Consider the following 21,613-nt stretch of genomic DNA (forward strand, 5'->3'; position numbering starts at 1 on the left):
GAGAATACAGCCTAGATTCAACTTGTTGTCTCTAATGAGCTTCACAAACTATGAGTTTAACTGAATATAATCGTCAGGCTGTCGATCGGGGTCGTCCACACATTGATCACTTAGGCCGCTTCCTGACTTGTCGGTGCATCAACGGTGTGGTATCGGTATGCTCGGTATACTAGGTACCGAAAGCTTACCGAGCGCCTATATTTCAATGAGCGTTTGCTAACTGGCTCGGTATGAGCGGTAGCGGGAAGGGATCATTTCGTTTTACTGCATCTCGATATGCTTGTCCAGTCGCCGCTCGGCATTTACAGCGCTTTCTTGAAAGAAACAAAATGGCGACAAATGAAGACATGTCGACGCGACGGCTCACAAACGGTACTGCAGGATTTTATACCGAATATGCAAGATTTCTGTACAGAGCTCCCCGATCCCGCAACCTTGCTGCACCGACAAGTCAGGAAGCGGCCTTAATCTGAAGATCTGTAACTGCAGTTGGCGCGAACTGAAGGTGTGTGGTACAGTGACCCCTGTATATAGTCACTGTACTCCTGTATATAGTCACTATAATGTGTGGGAGCCGTACAGATGAGTAACTCATAACAGATCGGCGACAAATACAGATGTGTCGGATCGTGTTATCAAATACTCCCACACGCTCTTGGTTGGCATGCAGGCGAATGATCTTTCTTGCAAATATACTGTTTTCGTCAGTTTTACGACAGGCCATTCGGATCCCTGCATTGATAATACGCGAATGGTCTGATTCATATAGATGGATCAGGGATAGTGAACCAGCCTTTACCCTTAATTTCTGGATTTATCCAATTGTACCGGGCCTACCACTGTTTGTGGAAAATTAAAGATAACAACTACACAAACAAGAGATCACGTGTAGAAGCCTATGGCGTGCTTTTGGAATATTGTCGTCAGCTAGCGACGATACGGTGAAGTAAAAATTGAGATGGGCGTTCGCAAAGAATTAAGAAAAGTTAAGAGTTATATGAGTCGGGACCATCGGGAGATGATGCGTACACACCATCACTTTGATAATTTGCAGTCAACCTTTCCTTAGCACTGAATGTCCTGCGTAAATAGGTGTCCACTTTTTTTATTTTGGGTAAAACCCAAGCAAGCAGTTCTTGGAAATTCTTTTCACTCATCCTCAAATAGCTCATTAAATACTCTGGTGAGATTGCTTCAGTTCATGGGGCAATGTCACATGAGACCTAGTAGTACCTCTATATTGAATCTACTTTTTCGCCCACAACCTTCTTTGATAGTAGGTAAATCGCGCAACGTTTTCGACGGAGCATGGTCGAAAAATGTGAGAAATGATGCGGATCGCCAGCAGTCCTACTTTGCCATCGCCCCTTCTGCCTCCAGGCACTGGACTCATAGTGTGTGTTATCAACAGGCAAAAATCTGGAGTTCTGTACGTCCGCCTACAGGCGGTGGACTGATAGTGTATGGTGTTCTGCGATATTGATCTCCTATGATCCTGTTGAAGCAACGGACTGCAGACAATCGCATAAGTTTCGTCCGAATATTTCTAGAATATGCAGGAAACTCCATTAAGATTTGATGTCCCATTAAAACTGAAAACTGCTATTTTTGAAGGGAAAAATGATTGAGTACATATTTATCATACATACATCATAGGGAGTATTTGAAGGTGAGGCTTCTTTTAACAGAACTATGGCTAAAGTAAATTCATATGTTTTTTCAATGCGATATAATATCTCATTTGCCAAGAAAAGGGTGTCTATCAAACCGGTGTATATACTTATGGAAAAATTTCTACAAATATGGTAAATCTACCGGCTAACTAGTCTACTATGACATGATTTGAAAATTATGTAGGGAAACCTAGAATAAATTCATCATGGCAATACCTGGTCACAAATGAATTGTGCATGTGCTAACAAGGATTCTTCAGCTTGAGGATATCTTCCTAGAGAATGTATAAATCTTAGCAGGTCCTCATAAGTTGGATTCTGCCAACCTTCATCAAGAAGATATTCAATTATTTTCTTGGATAAATGTATCTTTTCATTTACAGCCTCCAAAAAAGGCTTATATTCTTCTGAAGGTTCCATCAAATAATAATCTGCATAATCGGTGGAAAATCCAACAAGGGCTTTTTCACCACCATCAAAGCCTGTAGTCCACCTAAAACGAATTAAATGTAAGACTGGTCGAAAAATTCAACTACTGCATTTTTCTATTGCTGACTTATATACCATTCATTAATAGGTCCCATATCAAATGCAGGAATACCTCCGTCAGGATCAGAATTATCTTCATAAATCGGTTTGATATGTCCCGAAAAATAAAGCAGTACATCAGTTTCGATGAGTCCAGAGTAAAAGGGGCACAAATGACCATTTTTACAATAGACATTGAAGTGGGTAACCTACAAAATAATTCTTACATAGGACTTTGTCAACAATATCTGGCCACATAGCATATGATAAAATAATTGTATATTGAAGGCACCGGTATCAATAATGCACATTCTTGTATATGTCACAAATATCCAAATATTTGGAATGTAGAAGAATATGTAAATAAAGTTTTTGAAGATAAATATGTGTTGCAAAGGCAACACTTTATACCATTTATATAACAGGTGATTCATTGGGAAATGTACCTTCAGTAAGCATATTATATTACATGGGTCTATTTTTTTTACATCCAAGATACAGGGAGATTTATTTACTTTCCCCATATCATCAATTAGTCATAACTCATGAACCACCCTATACATCTTTGCAATAATTAGTTTATCTGTTGTATCCACAGTGAAGTCAACCAACATAATAAAATAAAATCTTATTCCAGATCCTGGCTCAAAAAGATTATCGAGTACCTAGGTTAGTACTCTCCTATATACAAATTTGGAAAAAGCAGAAAAAATGAGTAGGATCAAATGTATTTGATGTTTCCCAATACAACTTTGTTACTGAGTTACTTTGAGTCAAATCTAAATATTTCGATAATATCAATTCACAAAATGAAGGAAAAATAAACAAGTGGTATTTTTCAAGCTTTGATCCATAAATCATCCTGAATCATTGAAAAGGCAGAGGATTAGCTCAAAACAGTTTTAATCCATTCATTTACTATGTTTGGGGTTATTTAAAATCAAGAGTTATAATGTTATGTCATTTTTTTCAAGCCTACAGGGAGCATATAGGTTATTTAGAAACACCTCGGTGTCCTTCATCTACCATGACACTATGAGCATTTCCCAACGAATCAGCTTATATACTGTCAACTAATCAATTGTCTTTTTGCCATCAATTACCCAAATATATGGAGCTGCCATATGGATTCAAATAAAATGCACAAGAAACTATAGGTAATGGAGGAAACATTATTCACTGCACAACGCTAAGAAGAAACCATAATATAATAATTCAATAATTACCTTGTGAGTAGGACGACAATCCTGTTCGTTAACATACGATTCTTCTCCAGTAAATAACGATAGTTGATCATCAGTAAGTGCAATATATTCTTCAACTGAATTGTTTGGATGTCCATTATATAAAGGGGTATCATCAATGAACTGCCTGCATATAGTACACCTTTCTGGCTTAACTTTGGGTGGTAGGGTAACTTTGCATGGATTTTTATCCATAATTTCGCCATTCGAATGTTTAACCTTCTTAGCTACATTTTGTTCCTCCAAATTTATTTCTTCAGAGTCCGCCATACTGATGTTTCAGGAATAGGTATAAAATATTCGAAAAGTATTTTGCCTGTTTATCAATTGCGAAATTTATGCTAAGTCCTCTGGAATTTGGAAACATTAAATTGCATTCATAATTGAAAAAATAGAAACGTGGTACTTACTATAAAAAATATGTTAGTTTCATAAACTTATCCAAACCTATAAAACATCTTAAAATAATACAGAAACAGGAACTTTATCAAGTCTACTTTCAAAAATTGGAAATCCCAGGAATTGGCGGGAAACGGGTAACCAAAGATTTGGCAGTTACATTTCTATGATTTTCTATGAAGAACTGTTTATTCCAGGAGTTCCCAAACATTTTCAATTTCCAATTGATGATGCAGAGGCGTACTGGTTTTGTATTTTTCATTCTAAAGATGACTATGAGAAGACCGTGAACTTTGCAAGTCTTCCACCATAATAGTCTAATGAGAGGTGACCAGAAACAGTTAATTGAAAAGTCACCCATATATTCAACCGAATATCTAATAATAATAATAATAATAATGAATGTTCTTTATTTCAAATGAATCTCCTACAGAAAAACAAGTGAAATGGTGTCAAACATATACAAACATATCTTTTTAATTTCATTTATATGAGAAGTCAATCCTCAATATTTGAATCAGATATTTATGGATTAATTTTTTGAATTTCTTCAGGTCCTGATGTTCTTTCTACATTGCTTCTGGTAAAGCGTTGAAAAATTCAATACTCCTATACTCCACTTGGTTTTAATTGAGCGCTAGTTAAACGGCACTTGGGAGGTTTCTTATGTTGTACTTCGACTTGTTTTCATTAATATGTTGTCTGAAAAGTTCTTTGTTCTTATGTAGGAATATGAGGTATTCCTGAATATATATTGCATATAGTGTTCATATTTGATTCGTTTTAAATATACCCCGACATGATGTAATTCTACTTTAGATTGAAGACTATTCTTATTACCTTTTTCTGTAGAGTGACCGTCTGTTCCGATATTCCTGAACAGTAGTGTCAGTATTTCAGAAACGATGCCTATTGGCCCAGTCATTCGAATTCTATTGTCATTCGATTGCGGGCCAGTAAAACCAGCAATATCGGAACAGGCCCTGAATAGCGCAGTCAAATTTCCTGATCCGAAGAATATTATTCTTAATCTCAATATCGATGCTATTGTAGCATAATAAACCGTTTTCAAGGTGAACTTTTTAAATATCTGGAGACAACCTTCAAACCGTAACTGAAGATGAAACCTTTTTTAAAGCTGACCTTAAACAGCCTGTATTCAGATGGACGCTTTCAAAATGGAGTAGGTGTAGCTACATATATGATAAAGCAAAAATGTTTCTCCTGATGATCTCATGAGCACGTCTTTTCCTTATTCATATAGTGGAAATGAAAAAAAGTAGATTGTTCGAGAATTGGTATCAAATGGCATCAGACTTATTTTGAGATGCAGAGGCCGCAAAAATTAATTAAAGCATCATTTCCTGAAAAAAAAAGATTTGAAGAACATTTATTTTTTATAACAATTATTATTACCACTGCAAACAGATATGTGTTATTGGTACATAGTTGTGAATTTTAGATTAAAAACATTATTTTTGATTTGTTATTTGTCCCTACATGAATACACCGTCTGTGTCTTCTGCAAATAAGCTTCGTACGAAGCATATAAGAAATAAACTAATACTAGCTCATTATTGTGTGTAGATGAAAATTTTCATCATAACCAATCAGAGCATAAATCACTTCATATCACCCACTATATGCGATTAATTTTATAGCAAAAACGAAAAAAAATATTCCTATAGTTTTTTACAAACAATAAAATTCTGCAAAAAAATGTATATTGCCTATTCAAAAAAATCTACTTGATCATAAAATGACCTTGAAATCCAACTCCAAAGGTTAGATTGAATATCTGCTCTCGATATATCCCTGAAACTGAAGACTAAGGGGGAGCGCCCACTAAGTAGCGTAGCACTGACATATGGCACTGGCACATACATGACAAAGGCGATGCATAATTTTCAGATATCGCAAATCTGAGTGAAGTGTCAATTGCATGAAATATATCGTTTTCACTTCATATCTGAAAATTATGCATCGCCTTTGTCATGTATGTGCCATGTCAGTGCTACGCTACTTTGGTGGGCGCTCCCACTAGGACATTTTTATTTGAAACATTTTCAGAGTCAGACTCAAGGTTCATTTCAGTGGATCATATAAATTGGATCACACTGTATGTACATGAAAAGTTGCGTAGAATTAAAAATTGACATTTTGGAGCATTTTTCTACAAGAATAGTAAATGAGTAAATAAGTTGAGTATTATGCGTTACTTTTTATACACCTGTAAATACGGATTGCAATTATCAATTATAATTTATTGAGCATTAGAAAATGGAGGAATCATTCTTCTCTGTGAATAGTGGTAGAAAAATTTTGCCGTTTTTGGGAAAACCGGAGTAAGTAATAAATGGTCAGATATTGCCACTTTCATTTAATTTAATTACAAGTCGAATATGCAGAATTATTTTTTCTTGAAAAAAGTTTTCCTGTCGAAAAACTATCGGAAAACCGTTTTTTAAAGAAAATATAAAATCTGAAAGAAAGTCAGAAAATCCAATGACTCGCTTTTGCGAAACACACTGCGTGCCTGTTTTTTAAATAAAAACTTTCTTATAATGTTTATTTTCTCTATTTCATTAGTCAACGAAGAAGGATTAAATAAAAAAGATTTAAATATCATTTCAACGTACGCATGTCTATTAATTGTTATTTGATTTACGTGTAGACTTTTTTCAGCTCCATTCGCATAATTATATTGCATAAAGAGGTTGAAAACTTGTAAAAACTGCAAATTATGACATATTGTATATAGTAACCGTAACACTGAGCAATAATCTTAAATGGGAGTTTGTAAAAATATATGTTTGGCAAAGTGATTTTTTTGAAATTTTTTATTGTAACTATACAGAAAACTATGTTTCCGGAATCGAAAACATATTTTTAATAAACCTAGACATATTCACCAATAATTAATATGAAAATTTTTGCCAGTTACACATTTGAAACTTGAAAATATTACAATTCTTCGATATAATATTTTGCTGATAACCAAAACTACTATAAGTTAGAATTTAAATGATCTTCCTAAAATCTTGGCGTGAATGGGCGACGTTTCGAAATCGTTCTTTTTTTCAATTTCTCTGAATTAGATGAAACAACGGAACTTGCTTTCCTACCAATCGTTGCAGTACTAGATTTCCTACCTATCGTAGCACTACTTGATTTGCGACCAATGGTGTTGGCACTAAATTTTTTATTCAGTAACGTTTCATTACACTTTTTAGATTCATTCATGCCTTCGTAATCGACATTGAACAGGTTTGGATTAATCACGTTTAATTCTGCAACATTGCTATCTTGGTTGAGTGTTCTGGTGAGAATACTGGGAGCTATTACATTCAACATTTCTCTGGTTCGTCCGGGCAAGACAAGAGGAGAAAAAATGTACTGCCAACCAGGTGCGCCCAAATGTGCTATAGCCATTCTCAAATAGGTTGTTACATCACTGGCGGTAAAATAAAATATCCCATTCTTATATATCCATATCGATGACAGATTTTTTCGATCTGTGTATACGAGCACAACCTGGAAATTTTCGTTTTTCGACAATTCGAACACTTTGCTCTCGGCGCTCAAGTCTAATTTATAAAAATATCCATCATAGTAAATTCTCGCAGTGGATTTAATTTCGTATCCTACGATCAGAATCAGATTTTCAATGGGGTTAATTTCGATTTTCGCATGCAACTTATTGATCTTTTGATCCTCCCGATTGGTCGGTTCGTAGGAGAAGGTATAAGTATACGAAAGTCCATTACAAGACAAGTAGAAATCATGGAGGTCCTGTGGCAAATTCACTCCATTTGAGTTTTCCCAATTTCTCACTTGTAGCTTAGTTGCCGGAGGATAACGGTTCAATTTTTTCTCGTGTATGTTGGGTAATTTATCCAGTACATTTGGAAGGCCAATCAATAGGTTTTGATAAAAAGAATCCTCTGACACTTTGTCTACGAAAAATCCCATATTGTTCCTGAAAAAAAAATTGTTTAAGAGGAAAATGACGTGAGTTTTTCTACCTATTCATTTTTCTTTCACGAGTAATTTCGACGATTGCCTTTTTGTTCAAATAATAGGAAAGTATCCATTTGACAATCAAACTATCAATTTTGAAGTTTTTTTTAATTCTCTTCATTCGATGATTTTTCTTCCACTGAAAATATTCCTTTATTTTACTTTATTAACTCAATATAAAGGTGGAATAAAATCGAGGTATATCATTCTCTGAGTTATTTGGAGTCGTAAAGCTTCTGCGGTCCTTTGTTTCTAAACGAATAACATATTTCTTGAGTTCGCCAAATCCATGCGAAAGGTCTCTTGTATCATAGCTGGCTGCGACGAGTTTCAACAATTCTTGTACCTAATTTGAAAAGCTTTTCGATGTTATAAAATTTATTGCTAGATTGCTCCTATTCGAGCATTTTTTTAAATAAGTAACGGTTTTTATATTTTTACTCAAAAATGTTTGCATCCTTGAGAAAAAACGCACAGAATCTTCTTGTTCTATATTGAATAAGAACTGTAGAAATGAATTAAATTTTGTAAAAAGACACTGGCCCACTAATTTTTTCCCCCCAAAAATATATGAAAGTCAATGCCAGTGCGCACACGCCACTGTAGTTGCTGAAGATGAGGTACGTAACGTAAAACAGTGACCCAAATGAGGTGTTCCTTCTCATCAAATCTCCTTCAAATATGTCAAGCCGTTGGAAAATATCGAACAATTTGTTATTTATTTGTGAACATTCAACACACTGTATTATTGGAAACAAAGCATTTCCGGTCATACACCTTTCCAACTCCGAATTACTAAGAGAATTATACCCTGAATTCATCCCCATGTTCAGGAAACACCCTGTATATTTTTGAATATTTTTAGGCAAATTGAAAAATGTTTTTCCTTTTAAAAAAAAATTTTGTTTCTTTTTTCATTTTTTCATCGGGTTTTCGTTTTTGAGATCTCTAGGGTATCGAAAATTTTTTGGTTTTTGCCAAAAATCATAATATTCTAGGCATCGTTTGAACTACTTACAGGACTAAGCTTTTGTATATATCAAACATTATGAGTATTGAGTTGAATATACTCAAAGATTATGCATATTCCAAAGTACATATAGTAAAAGGGTTTTTCTCCACTAAATTATTGACCCAACTTGAAGAATTCACCTTCCGACGTCAATTAATTCTGAAGCGCTAATGCTAATGAATCTTACACGAAAAGAGTTCCTTTGGTTTCTTTCTCCAAAGTCAAACTTTTCATTACTTAAAACGAGAATTTTTTCAGTCACTTTAAAGTAACTTTTTATTTTTGATTTGTTGTTTTGTCTCTTCACGAATGTTCATCTTTATTATTCAAATATTCTCAGTAGTTTGTGTGAGGAAGATTTTTTTACATAACTTTTTTGAGCATATAAAACACTTCATAATATCTCCACAAAATTTTTTTTATGGCAAAAACGAAAGAGACAGTAGTAGGTAGATATCTAGTTTTTTACAAAGGGAATAAAGGATTCTGCGAAGAAAAATATATATTTTATATTGAAAAAAATCCACTTGACCTTGAAATATATAACTCCCAAGGACAGATTAAATGTCTGCTTTCGATGTCCCTCATCCTGACTTAGAAACTTTAATTTGAAAATTTTTTACGTCCAGGCTATACTCGAATCCCACTCATCATATACTCAGAGAAATTCATTTTATGGAAAAAGCGGAATGGACAAAATGTTTTTAGCTTAGGAAAATTAATATAATATATTATGCGAAGAAAAATATATATTCCCTATTAAAAAATCTACTTGACTTCAACACGACCTTGAAATCCCCCCTCACTAAAAGAAACTTTCATTTGAACCATTTTTTGATTTATAGGCTCTCCTCAAAAGGAGTTATTACAGGGCCGCCGTCAGGACCGGCAAACCGGGCACCCTGCCGGGGCGGCACATTCTGGGGGCGGCAAATCACACACAAATTTTTTTTCGTCAAAATCGAAAAGACGAACATTATAAATTATTAGAGTGAAATCTAAAAGGCGGCTTTTTGCGCTTGGTCGCAAAACAATTCACATATGTTCTTCTCAAAGTACCGAATAAGAATGCATTTCAAATTTCAACCAGAAACAAGAGGAATACCGCCAGATGGAAAACGATCGAAGATGCCGCATTCTACTCATGAATAACTATATCAAACCCAGCCTGTAAATATCTCCATCGCAGTGGCCACTGACTGCCCTTTTTTTTTGAGTCATGGCTCTCTAGCCAATCGGTCTCCAAAAAGACCGTGACTTTTATCAAAATAAACGTCACGGACTGTACAGTTTTTGGGATTTGGGACGGCTTCTAGGATATTTCAGAAATAATTTTTATATTTTGTTTGCCAATTCAAATTTGAAATGTTGATTTCTGGGAGGGATTTAAATACTTGAGAAGCAAGAGTACCTATCAACCCTTTACTATAATACAGTAGAATCCGCTTATAATGACATTGAGGGGAAATGAAAAACACGTCATAATAACCGGAAGTCACAAAAAGCAAAATTGATGATATTTTTTATGGATTCAATTTGAGAGAAGAAAAACGACAAATTATATGTTTCCTTTATTGAAAAAATTTAAAATTATCAGCTTCTTTCACAAAAACAACTAAATATGAAGAACTTTTTCGTTTAAAAAAAAATCACATATATCTCGTATCGTATCAAACCTCGTCGCATGAAAAGGGGTAAGGTGGCTTGAGAAAACGATCGAGATGTCACTATAACCGGAGAAATTTTCTACAAATAATGTTGTTGTATCTGAAATCATGTCATTGTAAGCGACATGTCGTTATAAGCGAAGTCATTAAATCCGAATCCTGTTGAAAGGAGTTTTGAATGAAACCAAACTTAACAGTGCAATTGCGTCATCATAAGCGATTGGTCAATATAGCCGGCGTCATAATAATCGGATTCTACTGTAGTAGGTATATCGTGTTTATACGTATTGAGACTGTTGTAGATTTTCATATATCTCTTTATCTTCAACTTTTACTAAGGCATATCAATTTATGAAAAGACTTAGCACTGAATATCTACATTTTGAACATGCTGTATGTATTAATATAGTCCCAGCAAGGTGGCAAAATATCATTTTGCGGGGGCAGCGAAATCTTATTTTGCCAGAGCGGCAAAATGTCTGGCGGCGGCCCTGAGTTATTATTTCAGTGGATTTTCTGAAATTGGTCATCCTGTATATGTTTTTGGTTTATCACGCAAGGTATCCACTGGAACTATTTATAGAGAGAACCGCGAATTGAATTTTTTTTTTTTGAAAATGGCAGGAACATTATAATGATGAATGGCTAGGATCTATTCAACTAAAATATTCTCGTGTAGGTTTATGGAATAGCCGGTTTTATAAAGGGATTTGAGCCCGGAATGAGACCCCCTATAAAGGTTTCATTACATTTTTGGATTATCCACAAAATTTAACTACATATCTTCGAATTTCGCCTCATATACTGAATTGTTATAAATTTTGTTACTGCAAAAGTTACAGTGTTGAATAAAGCAATATCTTCATAGAATAATGCCTTAATTGAATAGGTATATTTATTTCCTGTTTAAGTTTCAGGTTGTTTCTGGAGGACTTTCAAAATTGACTCTATATAACTACCACTCTTAGGGAACGAAAAAACACCCTGTATTTTATTTGATCATTACGTGGGACGCAAGCATCTCTATCTAATAATGTTTATCACACCCTCTATACCTTAATCTGAACTCAGAAGATTTTCGAGAATTCGATACTATATTTACGACAAATTTGAGGCAAATGAATCAATATCTCCATAACCTTGAGGTTTGGTTTGGGCATGGGGAAGTTTTGTGGAAAAACATGTAAAAGAATGTAGCGTGTCCCATTTGAAATAATAAAGTTTAGGATATTTTAGTTCAATAGATACCTGACATTTATTATATGATTTACAAATTTTCAGGAAAATCTCATTTGGTTCTCTAGATACAACTCATGCTATTAGGCACTTTTTCTGAATTTTATTAATGAGTTTATGAAACTTTTTCAAGAAACACAATACTGAGGGCACTGAGGCACACCTCCCTGATTATATAATATACATATAATCATACACAAATAAATTCTGTAGTACTAAGTTGAGTTTTTAGCGCAATACACTTGTTAGTAGCTTTTAATGGTTCACATGTTCAACACAAACCAACTGATAAGACTGTCAATATGAACTTCATTATCAGTGTTCGAATTTTCCTTGTGTGAACGAATAAAAATTAATCAATATTTTTGGCGGTATAATTCAAACTTGATAGTGAGGCGCAGCATCTGTGTGGACATGCGCATTGCAATAGAAATGTCACAATCAACTGTAATAGTTCAATGATTGTCTCTGAGTTGTTAAGGTTGGTTTGATGTTGTGTAAAAATGTGGTTGTCAAACAACAAATTCATCCGCAGTATTAGGATATTCATCAAAACAAATCATGATCGACCCGTGTGAGGAGTAAGTATATTTATAATGTCCCCGTAACCACCCTGTTTTGGGGATGTTTTGTCAGCCATCATTCTGTATCGAGCATATTTGGAGGAATTTCTGCTTAACTACACATTAACTGGGATTATTAGTCTATTTAAAACTGTTTCCGCCTTCGAAGAGAATAAAGTTTGTAGTGATGTCATAACATTACACTTTATCATTCATTGTTGAAGTAATCAATGGTTTCATTCATTGATGCATTATCAGTGATACTATGAGCGGATAGGATACGTAGACCTCAGGGTAATCGGTTTCATCGGTGCCAACTTAGATTGTCTACTACTATGGGTATCAATGCATTTACGGAATTCATATTATAAATTTGTTTATGAAAAACTGTAATGGTTGGGAGCCAGTGGAATTAACCCCAGAACTCATTAATTATTCTTATCATTTTGGTTGAATATTATATGATTGAGATATAAACAATTGTTCATTTCAACATCTAACTAAGCTCCAATTCTTCTACAACTCAACTATAAACAAATTATAAATATTCAAATTTTTTAATGAACTATTGCACTTTGAAGGTGGAATTACTCTCTTTGGACTCAAATCATTGCTATTGGTATTGATTTAGTGCATTATATTTGTATTCCTATGATTAATTAGTTCTGTGTATTAATTAGTCCTGTATATTAATTAGTCCAATATACCTAATTGAAACTTCCCCAGTTATGCCACTCCAGGTAATTTCATTAATGACATAAATTCTCACTATGATGAGATTATATTTTTGTTTCTAGATTAATAAAAATTTCATTAAAATTACAATTGATATCTACATTACATGTTAAAACAGAATAGGGGCTTGTAGTGAAATTGTGGTGTAAACAGATCTCCTTGCTGAATTAGTTACAAAGATTTTTTCAACATAAAGAACACGGGTCGGAATATAAGCAAAGTGAGCAGCATACTCTTAAAATACTTTTTATTATAATATCTAGTTTTTCTACATGAACCTACTCATTCTCTTATCCTTCTAATGAACACTCTGTATTTTTCAGATGATATTTAATAATTTCAAATTTCTGATAATGGTCCAATTTATGAGGCAAAGTTATTACTTGAAACTGGCCAATATTCTGAAACGATATCACCCCGATGAAGTTGTAATATCACCATATCACCCACCAACCACAGAATTATTTCATGTTTTAGGTTATATTTTAAATTTCCCCTCTGTTGAATGGAGAATACGATGAATAACAAAGGCATTTGGAAAACTTCTTCATACTGAAAATCAACTTTAAGATAACCATTTTCGTACTTGCAGATCACAATTCTTGTATTGTATGTTTCAATAAAAATCCTTGGTAGTCAGTTTGAGAGGTGGTCTGAGTTATGTACTTTGTGCAAGCAATGAATGCATTATTATTGTTGGAGCTTGGATGACCTTTTTTCTGTAGTCTGGAGCTAATCATTCACTACACTTTTTCTAATCTCTAGCAAGTTAATGAATGAATATGTAACACTCCATTCAAAAATTATTGACATCTTTGTTGGCTGTCCAAAATCAAATTTAAGGTAGTAATAAGTAAAGTTTCAGAATTGCATCTCGGAGGAAAGTGAGCGAGCAGATTTTCAGGACACTTTGCTCTGATCGTAATAAAGGGACGGTTTTGACGTAACAGATTGATAAGATGCGATTCTGGAACGAACCTATAGCCATAGACATAGAGAAAGACTGAGCATTCCCTATTCAGCTCTACAGTAAAAATGGCAAAAAAATGTGAAATACTACCGAACATGCGGCGAGTTGTTGTCTTTTTCTAGAATTTTTGGTCCACACTTACGTCTATGTTCATAGAAAAGAAACAAGTATTGGCCGCATCATAGCTTCCTCTCTTTCTTCAGAGCTGACACTTTCATGCGGGTATTGCTCAGTCCATTTCTATGTCAATGGTAATAGCCAAGGAAATTATAACTGTTAGGTTAGTATCCACAGCAATAGCCCAGTAAGTAAGATTTTGAGTTGCGGAATTCAGATTAGTTTTGAAAATAAACACTGATCCATAGATCAATTACAATAGGTCTATGCACTAACTGAATATATTTTGAATTTCGTACTTTTACTTATGTTATAATTTAATCTAAGAAATTGAGAAAAAAATTGTAACGATTTTGAATGCTGATTCATTTGCTCTGAATTTGAGTACCTATTTCTTCATTTCAAATACTTTTCTAGGTTATATTCATATATTTTAGTTCTTTTATCGAAAGTACAGAAATTATTAGAAATCTTTTGTGACCAGACATTAAGCTGTCTCTAGAATTTCAAGGCCTACTGGAATATTTACTGTTCCAAATGTGTGAAAATTAATTTAATTAAGCATTGTAATTTTTGTTGGTTTTTTCTCTTCTTACTTGTGTGCACACAATTCTTTTGTAAACTTTTTTTTTATATGTACTGCCCACGTACAAGTGTTGAACTTTAGTGGGAAACTAAATGTTTATTTATACTAATTTTTTATTGTAGTAATTTTTTCTTTTGGGAAAAATAAATAAACATTGATTGATTGATGTCAATATCAATGGAGATAGTCCATTTGAGAATTATTGATATCCCAATAGGCCTTGAAAGTCCAAACTCAACTTAATGTCTTGCCCGGAAGATCTCCAATAATTTCTGTAGTAAATGTAGAAATACTCAAATCAAAATCGGCATTCAAATTTGATACCATAATTATCCCAATTTGTTTGACCCAAGAATATAAACAAAGGCACAAAATTTAAAATATCTTTGTTCGGGGTATAGACTTATGTTGGATGGATCAGTGTTTATTCCCAATAACAACGTGAATTTTCGCGAGTGAAAATGCTACTTTATGGACTACCCACAAATTAGAAATAGCTCAGCCCCCTCTGATGTTATTCTAGAATAGAGTATATAGAACATTCAAGAATGATTGACATCTCGGGTAGCTATGGAAAATCGAATTTAAGTTGGTAATAGCCCATAAGTTCAGATTTTGTGTTTCGGAATTCAGGTTGGTATTGTGAATGAACAGTGATCTATAGACCTATAATATGTGAATCTATGCACTGACCGAAGTTAATTTGAATTTTGTGCAGCTGTTTATATTCTTAATTTAATCCAACAAATTGGAAACATAATTATATCAATTTTGATTGCTAATTAATATGCTCTGAATGTAAATATTTCTCCTTTTCAAATACTTTTCTAGGTCATATTTAAATATTCCACTTCTGTGATTGAAATTACAGAAATTATTGAGGATCTTTTGTGACCAGATTTAAGATGCGTCTAGACTTTCAAGTCCTACTGGGATGTCAATCATTCTTGAATCATAGACATAGAGACAAGGACTGAGCAATGTCAGCATGAAAATGACTTTTTTATAGAAAGAGAGAAATGATCGTCGGCCATTTACCTGTCTCTTTTCTGTTCACATAGAGGTGAGTGTGGACCAATCAAAATTCTAGAAAAAGACAACTACATGCCCGACGTGCGTTTCTCTGTGTTACTTTTTTTGACCGTATTTCATATAAAGGGAAGGCACAGTCCATGTCTATATGTCTATGTCTTGAATGGACTATATGTATTTCATACCACTACTAATGAGTTTTTGTCACTATGAAAATTTTTTTTGAGAATGTTGTCTCAAGTCTTTGAGGCTTCAAGATTATAATGTTTTCGAAAATAGCATCAAATGTTGGGATTTTGTCAAAATGTACTGGCGAATCGGACAACACTTGGAATGAACTATACATACCTGTTTCAAGCATTATTGATATCAAAGAAGTCCTTAAAAGCTTAATACAATTCTGGAAACAACTAATGATTTCCTTAGTTTCAATGATAGAAATAAAATATATAAATATAACCTAGAAATATATTTGAACTGAAGAAATACTCCATACAAAATATCTTCAGTCAGTGCAGACTTGCATGTAATTGGTCCATAGGTCAGTACTTGAATTCCACAACTCAAAATCTAACTAAACAGGTCATTACCATTGATTCTATGATAGAAACCCTAAGAATTATTAATCATCTTTTGTAACCAGATTGGCCTACGTCTGGTCTTTCAAGGCCTGTTTCGATATCAATAATTCTTGACTGGAGTGTATTTGGATAATAAAAGTAGGTTTAGATATTTTAAAGCTGTCTAGATTCATTGTACAAAAAGTACTCAAAATGGTCTCCTTTTGTATACTTCTAAGCCAAAAAATTTTCGGGTTATTACACCTTTGCCTTGCTGAGTAGGGCTACGAGAGATATGGGAGATTTATAGGAAGGTTCACTTTGAAATATGTCTAAGTACAGGGTTTCTATAAATGATTGTAACATCGCGGTGGGCTTTGATTATTGTTTGCAGTTCTATTTTCCCTTTGGTTCATCCCCAGTATCTGGGATGAGTGCAAGAAGGTTATTTCCTCGCTCCTCCAAATTTCTCATACAAAGCATTTTTTGCATTGGCTTGCAATAGCGATGCCCGATGAACCAGAATTTGTGTCTCCTCCCAATGCAATAGCCTGTAAGGAGGAGAAGCATACTCTTGCTAAGATCCAAATAATTTTTAAATCTCGCAAGGATGAAGTTTAAAAGAAACTTCTTGGAATGATAAGCCACGGAAGGTTCTGCCAGAACCATTTTTTGTGGGTGCATTTTCCTATGCCACAGAAAAGTTCCGGACTAATGAAAATAGTCCTGAGCAAGTGTGTTGGCCTCTTTATATCCTCTGATTTCATTTCTGAGTGATTTTTCAGTCTAGGTTATTATACTGAACCGACCTTGTTATTCTTAGCTATTTTCGTTGAGTTTTTTCAAAATGTATGGCTGTGTCGTGTATGAAAGAAGCTTGGGCGACGGTCCAGCAATAGTGAGCATTTATTACCAGCTCTGTATACTCCATTATCAATGGTATTTCTTTTGGGAGTTTGGGCGATGGGTTTCCTTTCTACTTAGCATCGTATCTGCAATGTTAAAATCTTTTATAAAGGTTAACAACAATATGTAATATATAGCCTCTGAAGATTTTTATTAGCTATCGTGCATGATTTTATTAAGGGGGTACTATAAGCAAAACAATTCCATGTTATATTTTGAATGAATTGTTATTCCAGTACCATTCAAAATTCATGAATGAGGAGTTCTATCAATTTTGCTGCTTTTTGTGTTGTTCTTCCATGATATTGGTGTATCGGTTGGCTCATATATCAAAATATCTCTATTGTGTTGGTTTAGGATGAATTTTTTGTTATCTGTCTAGAATTGGTTCTGTAACCCCCTTTTAAACTTTGAAATATTGTTTTTTTTCTGTTGTTTCATATAATGGATGGTTGGAAGGGTCTTCAAGTTGTTTTTAATGTCTGCTTTTCTTTCATTACATTATTGAATTCATTTATTGAAAATAATGTGATTCTGTTTCTAGTTCGATAATGGATTTTTATCAAGTATAGGCTACATCAATTAAATATTTTATACTGATAAAAACTGAGAGGTGTGTTGTTATTTTTACAAAGTTTAAAAAAACTGAATAACCATGAATTTCATTGCAACTCCTTGTCTCCACAGCTTCTTTGTGTAAATGAGGCTGCTAATGTGATAGAGAAATTAAAGTATTGTTAAAAAATTATAAACTATAATACATGATTTTATCTAGGATAACCACTACACGCACCACATCGCTACCACAATAACATCTTCAGGTATCAGTTCGATATTTTATACTGAAAAAACTGAATAACCAAAAATTTCACTGCGAAGCCTTGTCTAAACAGCATCTTTGTGTATATGAAGATGCTATTATGATAGAGACACAAGTAGTGGTTTTAAAATCTCACTTTATGTCTTCTTTTTATTTTAGTTAGAGATCGGTTGAAGAAACTTTTTTTTGGGTCTACTCAAACTTTATATGAAAAGATAGCTACATATGTTTCTATTCGACCCCTACAAATATTGGGTCATCTTCGGGCATCTGAAATGCAGATAAATACTTGGTCGAATACAAGACAGGAATGGATAACTATAAATATGAACATTGGGTTTAAATTGTGAAAAGGTAATAGAGTAAAATCAAATTTGTTTAAGTTTTTTCAAAAAAACTTACATGTGACAGAAGAGGCACAATCTGCTTTTCACTAGCGCCGATTTTTTTTCAATATCTTCGCGTTGTAAGGCAGGATAAATTTCCTAGTTTTGACAAAGAATTTGGGAATCATGTAAAAGCTCAAAAGGTTTTTATTGGGTAGATTGTTAGGTCGATATACTTCGGGACATCTTCGCCATTTTTTCGATGCATTGCGTTTCTATGGAAATGTCGGTGTTTTATGGAATTCCGTTTTTCTCTTGGAACAAAATGTTTTGTTTTTCCTTCATAATGTAACTTTCTTCCAACGTTATTTTCTTTTAAAATGGAGTGATACTACGGATTGAAAATTATTCATTCCCATTTTCCAATAGTAATAGTAGTGCACCGAACAATTGTTATGATAATATTCTCACGGAAACAGGGATTCTGGGAATCAGTTATTGATAATGATAATTTGTTCCTGTAACGGACATGTCCTCTAGTATTCCGATAAGATTGAGTAATTCAGTAATTAAAAGATTCAAAAAATATTGTTTTTATAGAATAACTCTGGAAAACTACCATTTGGGAAAGACAATCCGATTGTTTTTCAATTTTCTGTCCCTCAATCTTAACATCTGTTTGACTCAAGTTAGAGAATGAAAAAGTTGTATGCTGTAGTACCAAATACATTATGTTCTATTAATTTTCTTCAGGTCTTTCAAAATTTGTGAATAAAATTTCAAAATAATGATATATAGGTACATAGAGTGCTGTTTTGCCTCGAAACCTAGGGTTATTTTTTTAAGCCGTACCTGGAATAAGACTTTCGTTATAAATCTTGATAATTTTTGGACGAATAATATACGGACCAAATATTATTCATTATTAAAAATGTGGTTCATAAGTTATGATGAAATGAATAAATAAGGAAAATCAATAAATTACCCTGTATCTTGGTATAAAAGGACCATAGTTCTATGAAATATGGGTTAGGTAGAAGTACCTAGATGTCCTCTATCTTCCCTGTTTGTAAGCGCATTTTCCAATGGATCAGCTGTATAGCCCAACATTTTACTCATTTACAACATTATCGACATGACAATCGAACGGAAGATTCGAATCAAAAGAGTTATACCCAAATCCCGCATTGTGCTCACCTCCTACAAAAAGCATCATTTACAAAATGATCATATTTCAATAAATTCAAATTACGATTAAACGATCTTATAAAATTTTGCTAGATTGAAGTACAAGCAGCTATTGTTATATACAATATAACTATTGAAATCGACCTGAAGCAGTAAACAATCGGCTAAAGATTAAGCAATCATAAAAAATTTCAAATCGTCTGCATAGAGCAAAAATTTAGCACATTCAAAACACTGGTCTATGACATTAATGTAAATAAAATAAAACTCTGCAGAAAGCAAAATGCAGAAACTGATTGGCACACCTTTACATGGGAGACACCATAACGAAGTTAATCATGATTATGTCGAGATATCTACGTCGAACTACCTGTTGACTTCCGGAAGGTTGTTTCTTGTTTCCCGAGACGGAGGGCTTCATCCTTGCCATCCATGATCAGGTGATTCCAATAAGGAACTACATGAAATATATTGCCAAGGATCCCTCAGTGAAGGACAATAGCTGTCGTTATGACTGCGCGACACACGAAACTATCCAGCACATCATCGGGGGATGTCAGAAGTTGGAAGTCAAGAAGAATAGACATGATGCTATTCCCAAGAATTTACATCAAGAATTGGCTATGAAATATCAACTTCCAAAGTCAAAAAAGGTTCTTTACTGCAATTACCATCCAGATTCTTTATTGGAATGATCATCTCAAGCTCTAATACGATCGCACGGTTCTCATAGACCGGAAAGTTACACACAATAGACCTGACGTCATATTACTGAACAAAGATGAAAAAAGAGCTCTATTCAACGACGTGGATTCCAATTAACAACAACCTACTCCTATTAGATAGGCACATTGAAAAGATTTCGAAATGCAGAGATCTGGAAGAACAAACCAGTGGACAACGAAAGTTAAAAGATATTAAGACTATACCTATTGTCATTTCATCAACAGGCCTGATACCGAAGAAATTACCAGAAAATTTGAAGAAACTTTAATTGGACGAAAATATCTATAAAGTCTTGCAGAAAGCTGGACTGCTAGGGACGGCGATAACGGTAAGCAGATTCCTGGGAAATGCAGAAGAACGTGGGAGATAGCAGCATCCACTTCGACAAGGAGTATGGGGAGATCAGGAACCCAACGAACCCCAAGGCCAAGAGGAGGACACAGGACCCGATCGGCATCGGGAATCCGAGGAGCATCCCGGACCCGACCACCACCATGAGTCCGAAAACCCGCAAAGGGCTCCATCAGAGCTTGATTCTTTTGATATCTGAGATATCTGGGATAACTAAATGAATGGTCCTCTGGAGAGGAGTCGATAGTAATGGACCCAGATGTGAACCCTGCAGGACTCCAGATGTATTGAAAACTATATCTGAGACACTACTGTTCACCATAATAAACTGTTGTCAATATAACAATATACTTGAGCCAACGTAAAAGATCGCTATTAACTCCAACCTGAGCCAACTTTCGAAACAGAAGGGTATGACTTATTTTGTCAAATGCCTTGCTGAAGTCTGTATACAGCACATCTGTTTGAGAACAGGACTTCGAACCATCGTGAAAGTACTCGCAAAAACTCAATAAATTGGTTTCGAGATTTCTTCGTTTGATGAAACCATGTTGCTGCTCAATGAATATTTTTCACTTGGTTTGAAATATATTTGGCAATCAATGATTCGATGAATCTGGAATCGCTATAGTATGCTTATTGTTCTATATTTTTTGTCATTCTTTTGGCCTTCCTAGAATACATGAATGATGTTAGTTCTACTCGTATCATGCATGTTTTCTGAACTGGTAGCTCCTACATATTTGGAGGTAAGTCTATATCCTTACGAGTTAATAGCCGAAGCTCCTATGGATGACGCGACGTTGGATTTGTCAATGCATTAAAGGTCCCCTTAGGATTATTATTGGAGCCTTTTGCGCCTGTTCTAATACATAATATGAGGAACCATCGGCCGGATTCTGTCCATTGCGAGGCAGAGGTGTAGCTATATAGGTAAAGGCCTGGAGTAAAAGA

General features: G+C 34.3%; 3 protein-coding genes across 4 annotated transcripts in view; 1 reads left to right on the top strand and 2 right to left on the bottom strand.

The window, feature by feature from the left end:
- The window catches only part of LOC123316410 (DNA (cytosine-5)-methyltransferase 1-like), a 41,047-nt gene extending 37,081 nt beyond the window's left edge, over positions 1-3,966 (bottom strand). For both annotated transcript variants that reach the window (XM_044902475.1, XM_044902484.1), the window contains exons 1-4: positions 3,856-3,966; positions 3,428-3,795; positions 2,238-2,410; positions 1,890-2,166 (exon numbers count right to left, since the gene is read on the bottom strand). In XM_044902475.1, the coding sequence (XP_044758410.1) occupies positions 1,890-2,166; positions 2,238-2,410; positions 3,428-3,715 (738 nt within the window). In that variant the 5' untranslated portion in view covers positions 3,716-3,795; positions 3,856-3,966. The remainder of the gene's footprint in view (positions 1-1,889; positions 2,167-2,237; positions 2,411-3,427; positions 3,796-3,855) is intronic.
- A 2,700-nt stretch (positions 3,967-6,666) lies between these two features.
- LOC123315924 (tubulin polyglutamylase complex subunit 2-like) lies at positions 6,667-7,991 on the bottom strand. The gene is made up of 2 exons (XM_044901832.1): positions 7,870-7,991; positions 6,667-7,823 (listed from the first exon to the last, which is right to left on the bottom strand). Exons 1-2 carry the CDS (start codon positions 7,983-7,985, stop codon positions 6,878-6,880), a joined length of 1,062 nt encoding a protein of 353 aa, XP_044757767.1. The 5' UTR covers positions 7,986-7,991; the 3' UTR covers positions 6,667-6,877.
- Positions 7,992-12,216: 4,225 nt separating this feature from the next.
- Positions 12,217-21,613, top strand: part of LOC123310048 (sprouty-related, EVH1 domain-containing protein 2) — a 57,261-nt gene continuing 47,864 nt past the window's right edge. Inside the window, exon 1 of the mRNA XM_044893414.1 lies at positions 12,217-12,360. Within this exon, the coding sequence (XP_044749349.1) occupies positions 12,341-12,360 (20 nt within the window). The 5' untranslated portion in view covers positions 12,217-12,340. The remainder of the gene's footprint in view (positions 12,361-21,613) is intronic.

The sequence above is a fragment of the Coccinella septempunctata genome, chromosome 1, assembly GCF_907165205.1.
Source record: "Coccinella septempunctata chromosome 1, icCocSept1.1, whole genome shotgun sequence".
NCBI classification, from domain to species: Eukaryota; Metazoa; Arthropoda; class Insecta; order Coleoptera; family Coccinellidae; genus Coccinella; species Coccinella septempunctata.

Bases quoted from the DNA above. Each gene is read 5' to 3' on its own strand.
- LOC123315924 (XM_044901832.1), bottom strand. From the start codon at position 7,985: ATGAAGAGAATTAAAAAAAACTTCAAAATTGATAGTTTGATTGTCAAA. The intron at 7,824-7,869 runs GTAGAAAAACTC...TTTTTTTTTCAG, and splicing joins CGTGAAAGAAAAATGAATAG to GAACAATATGGGATTTTTCG.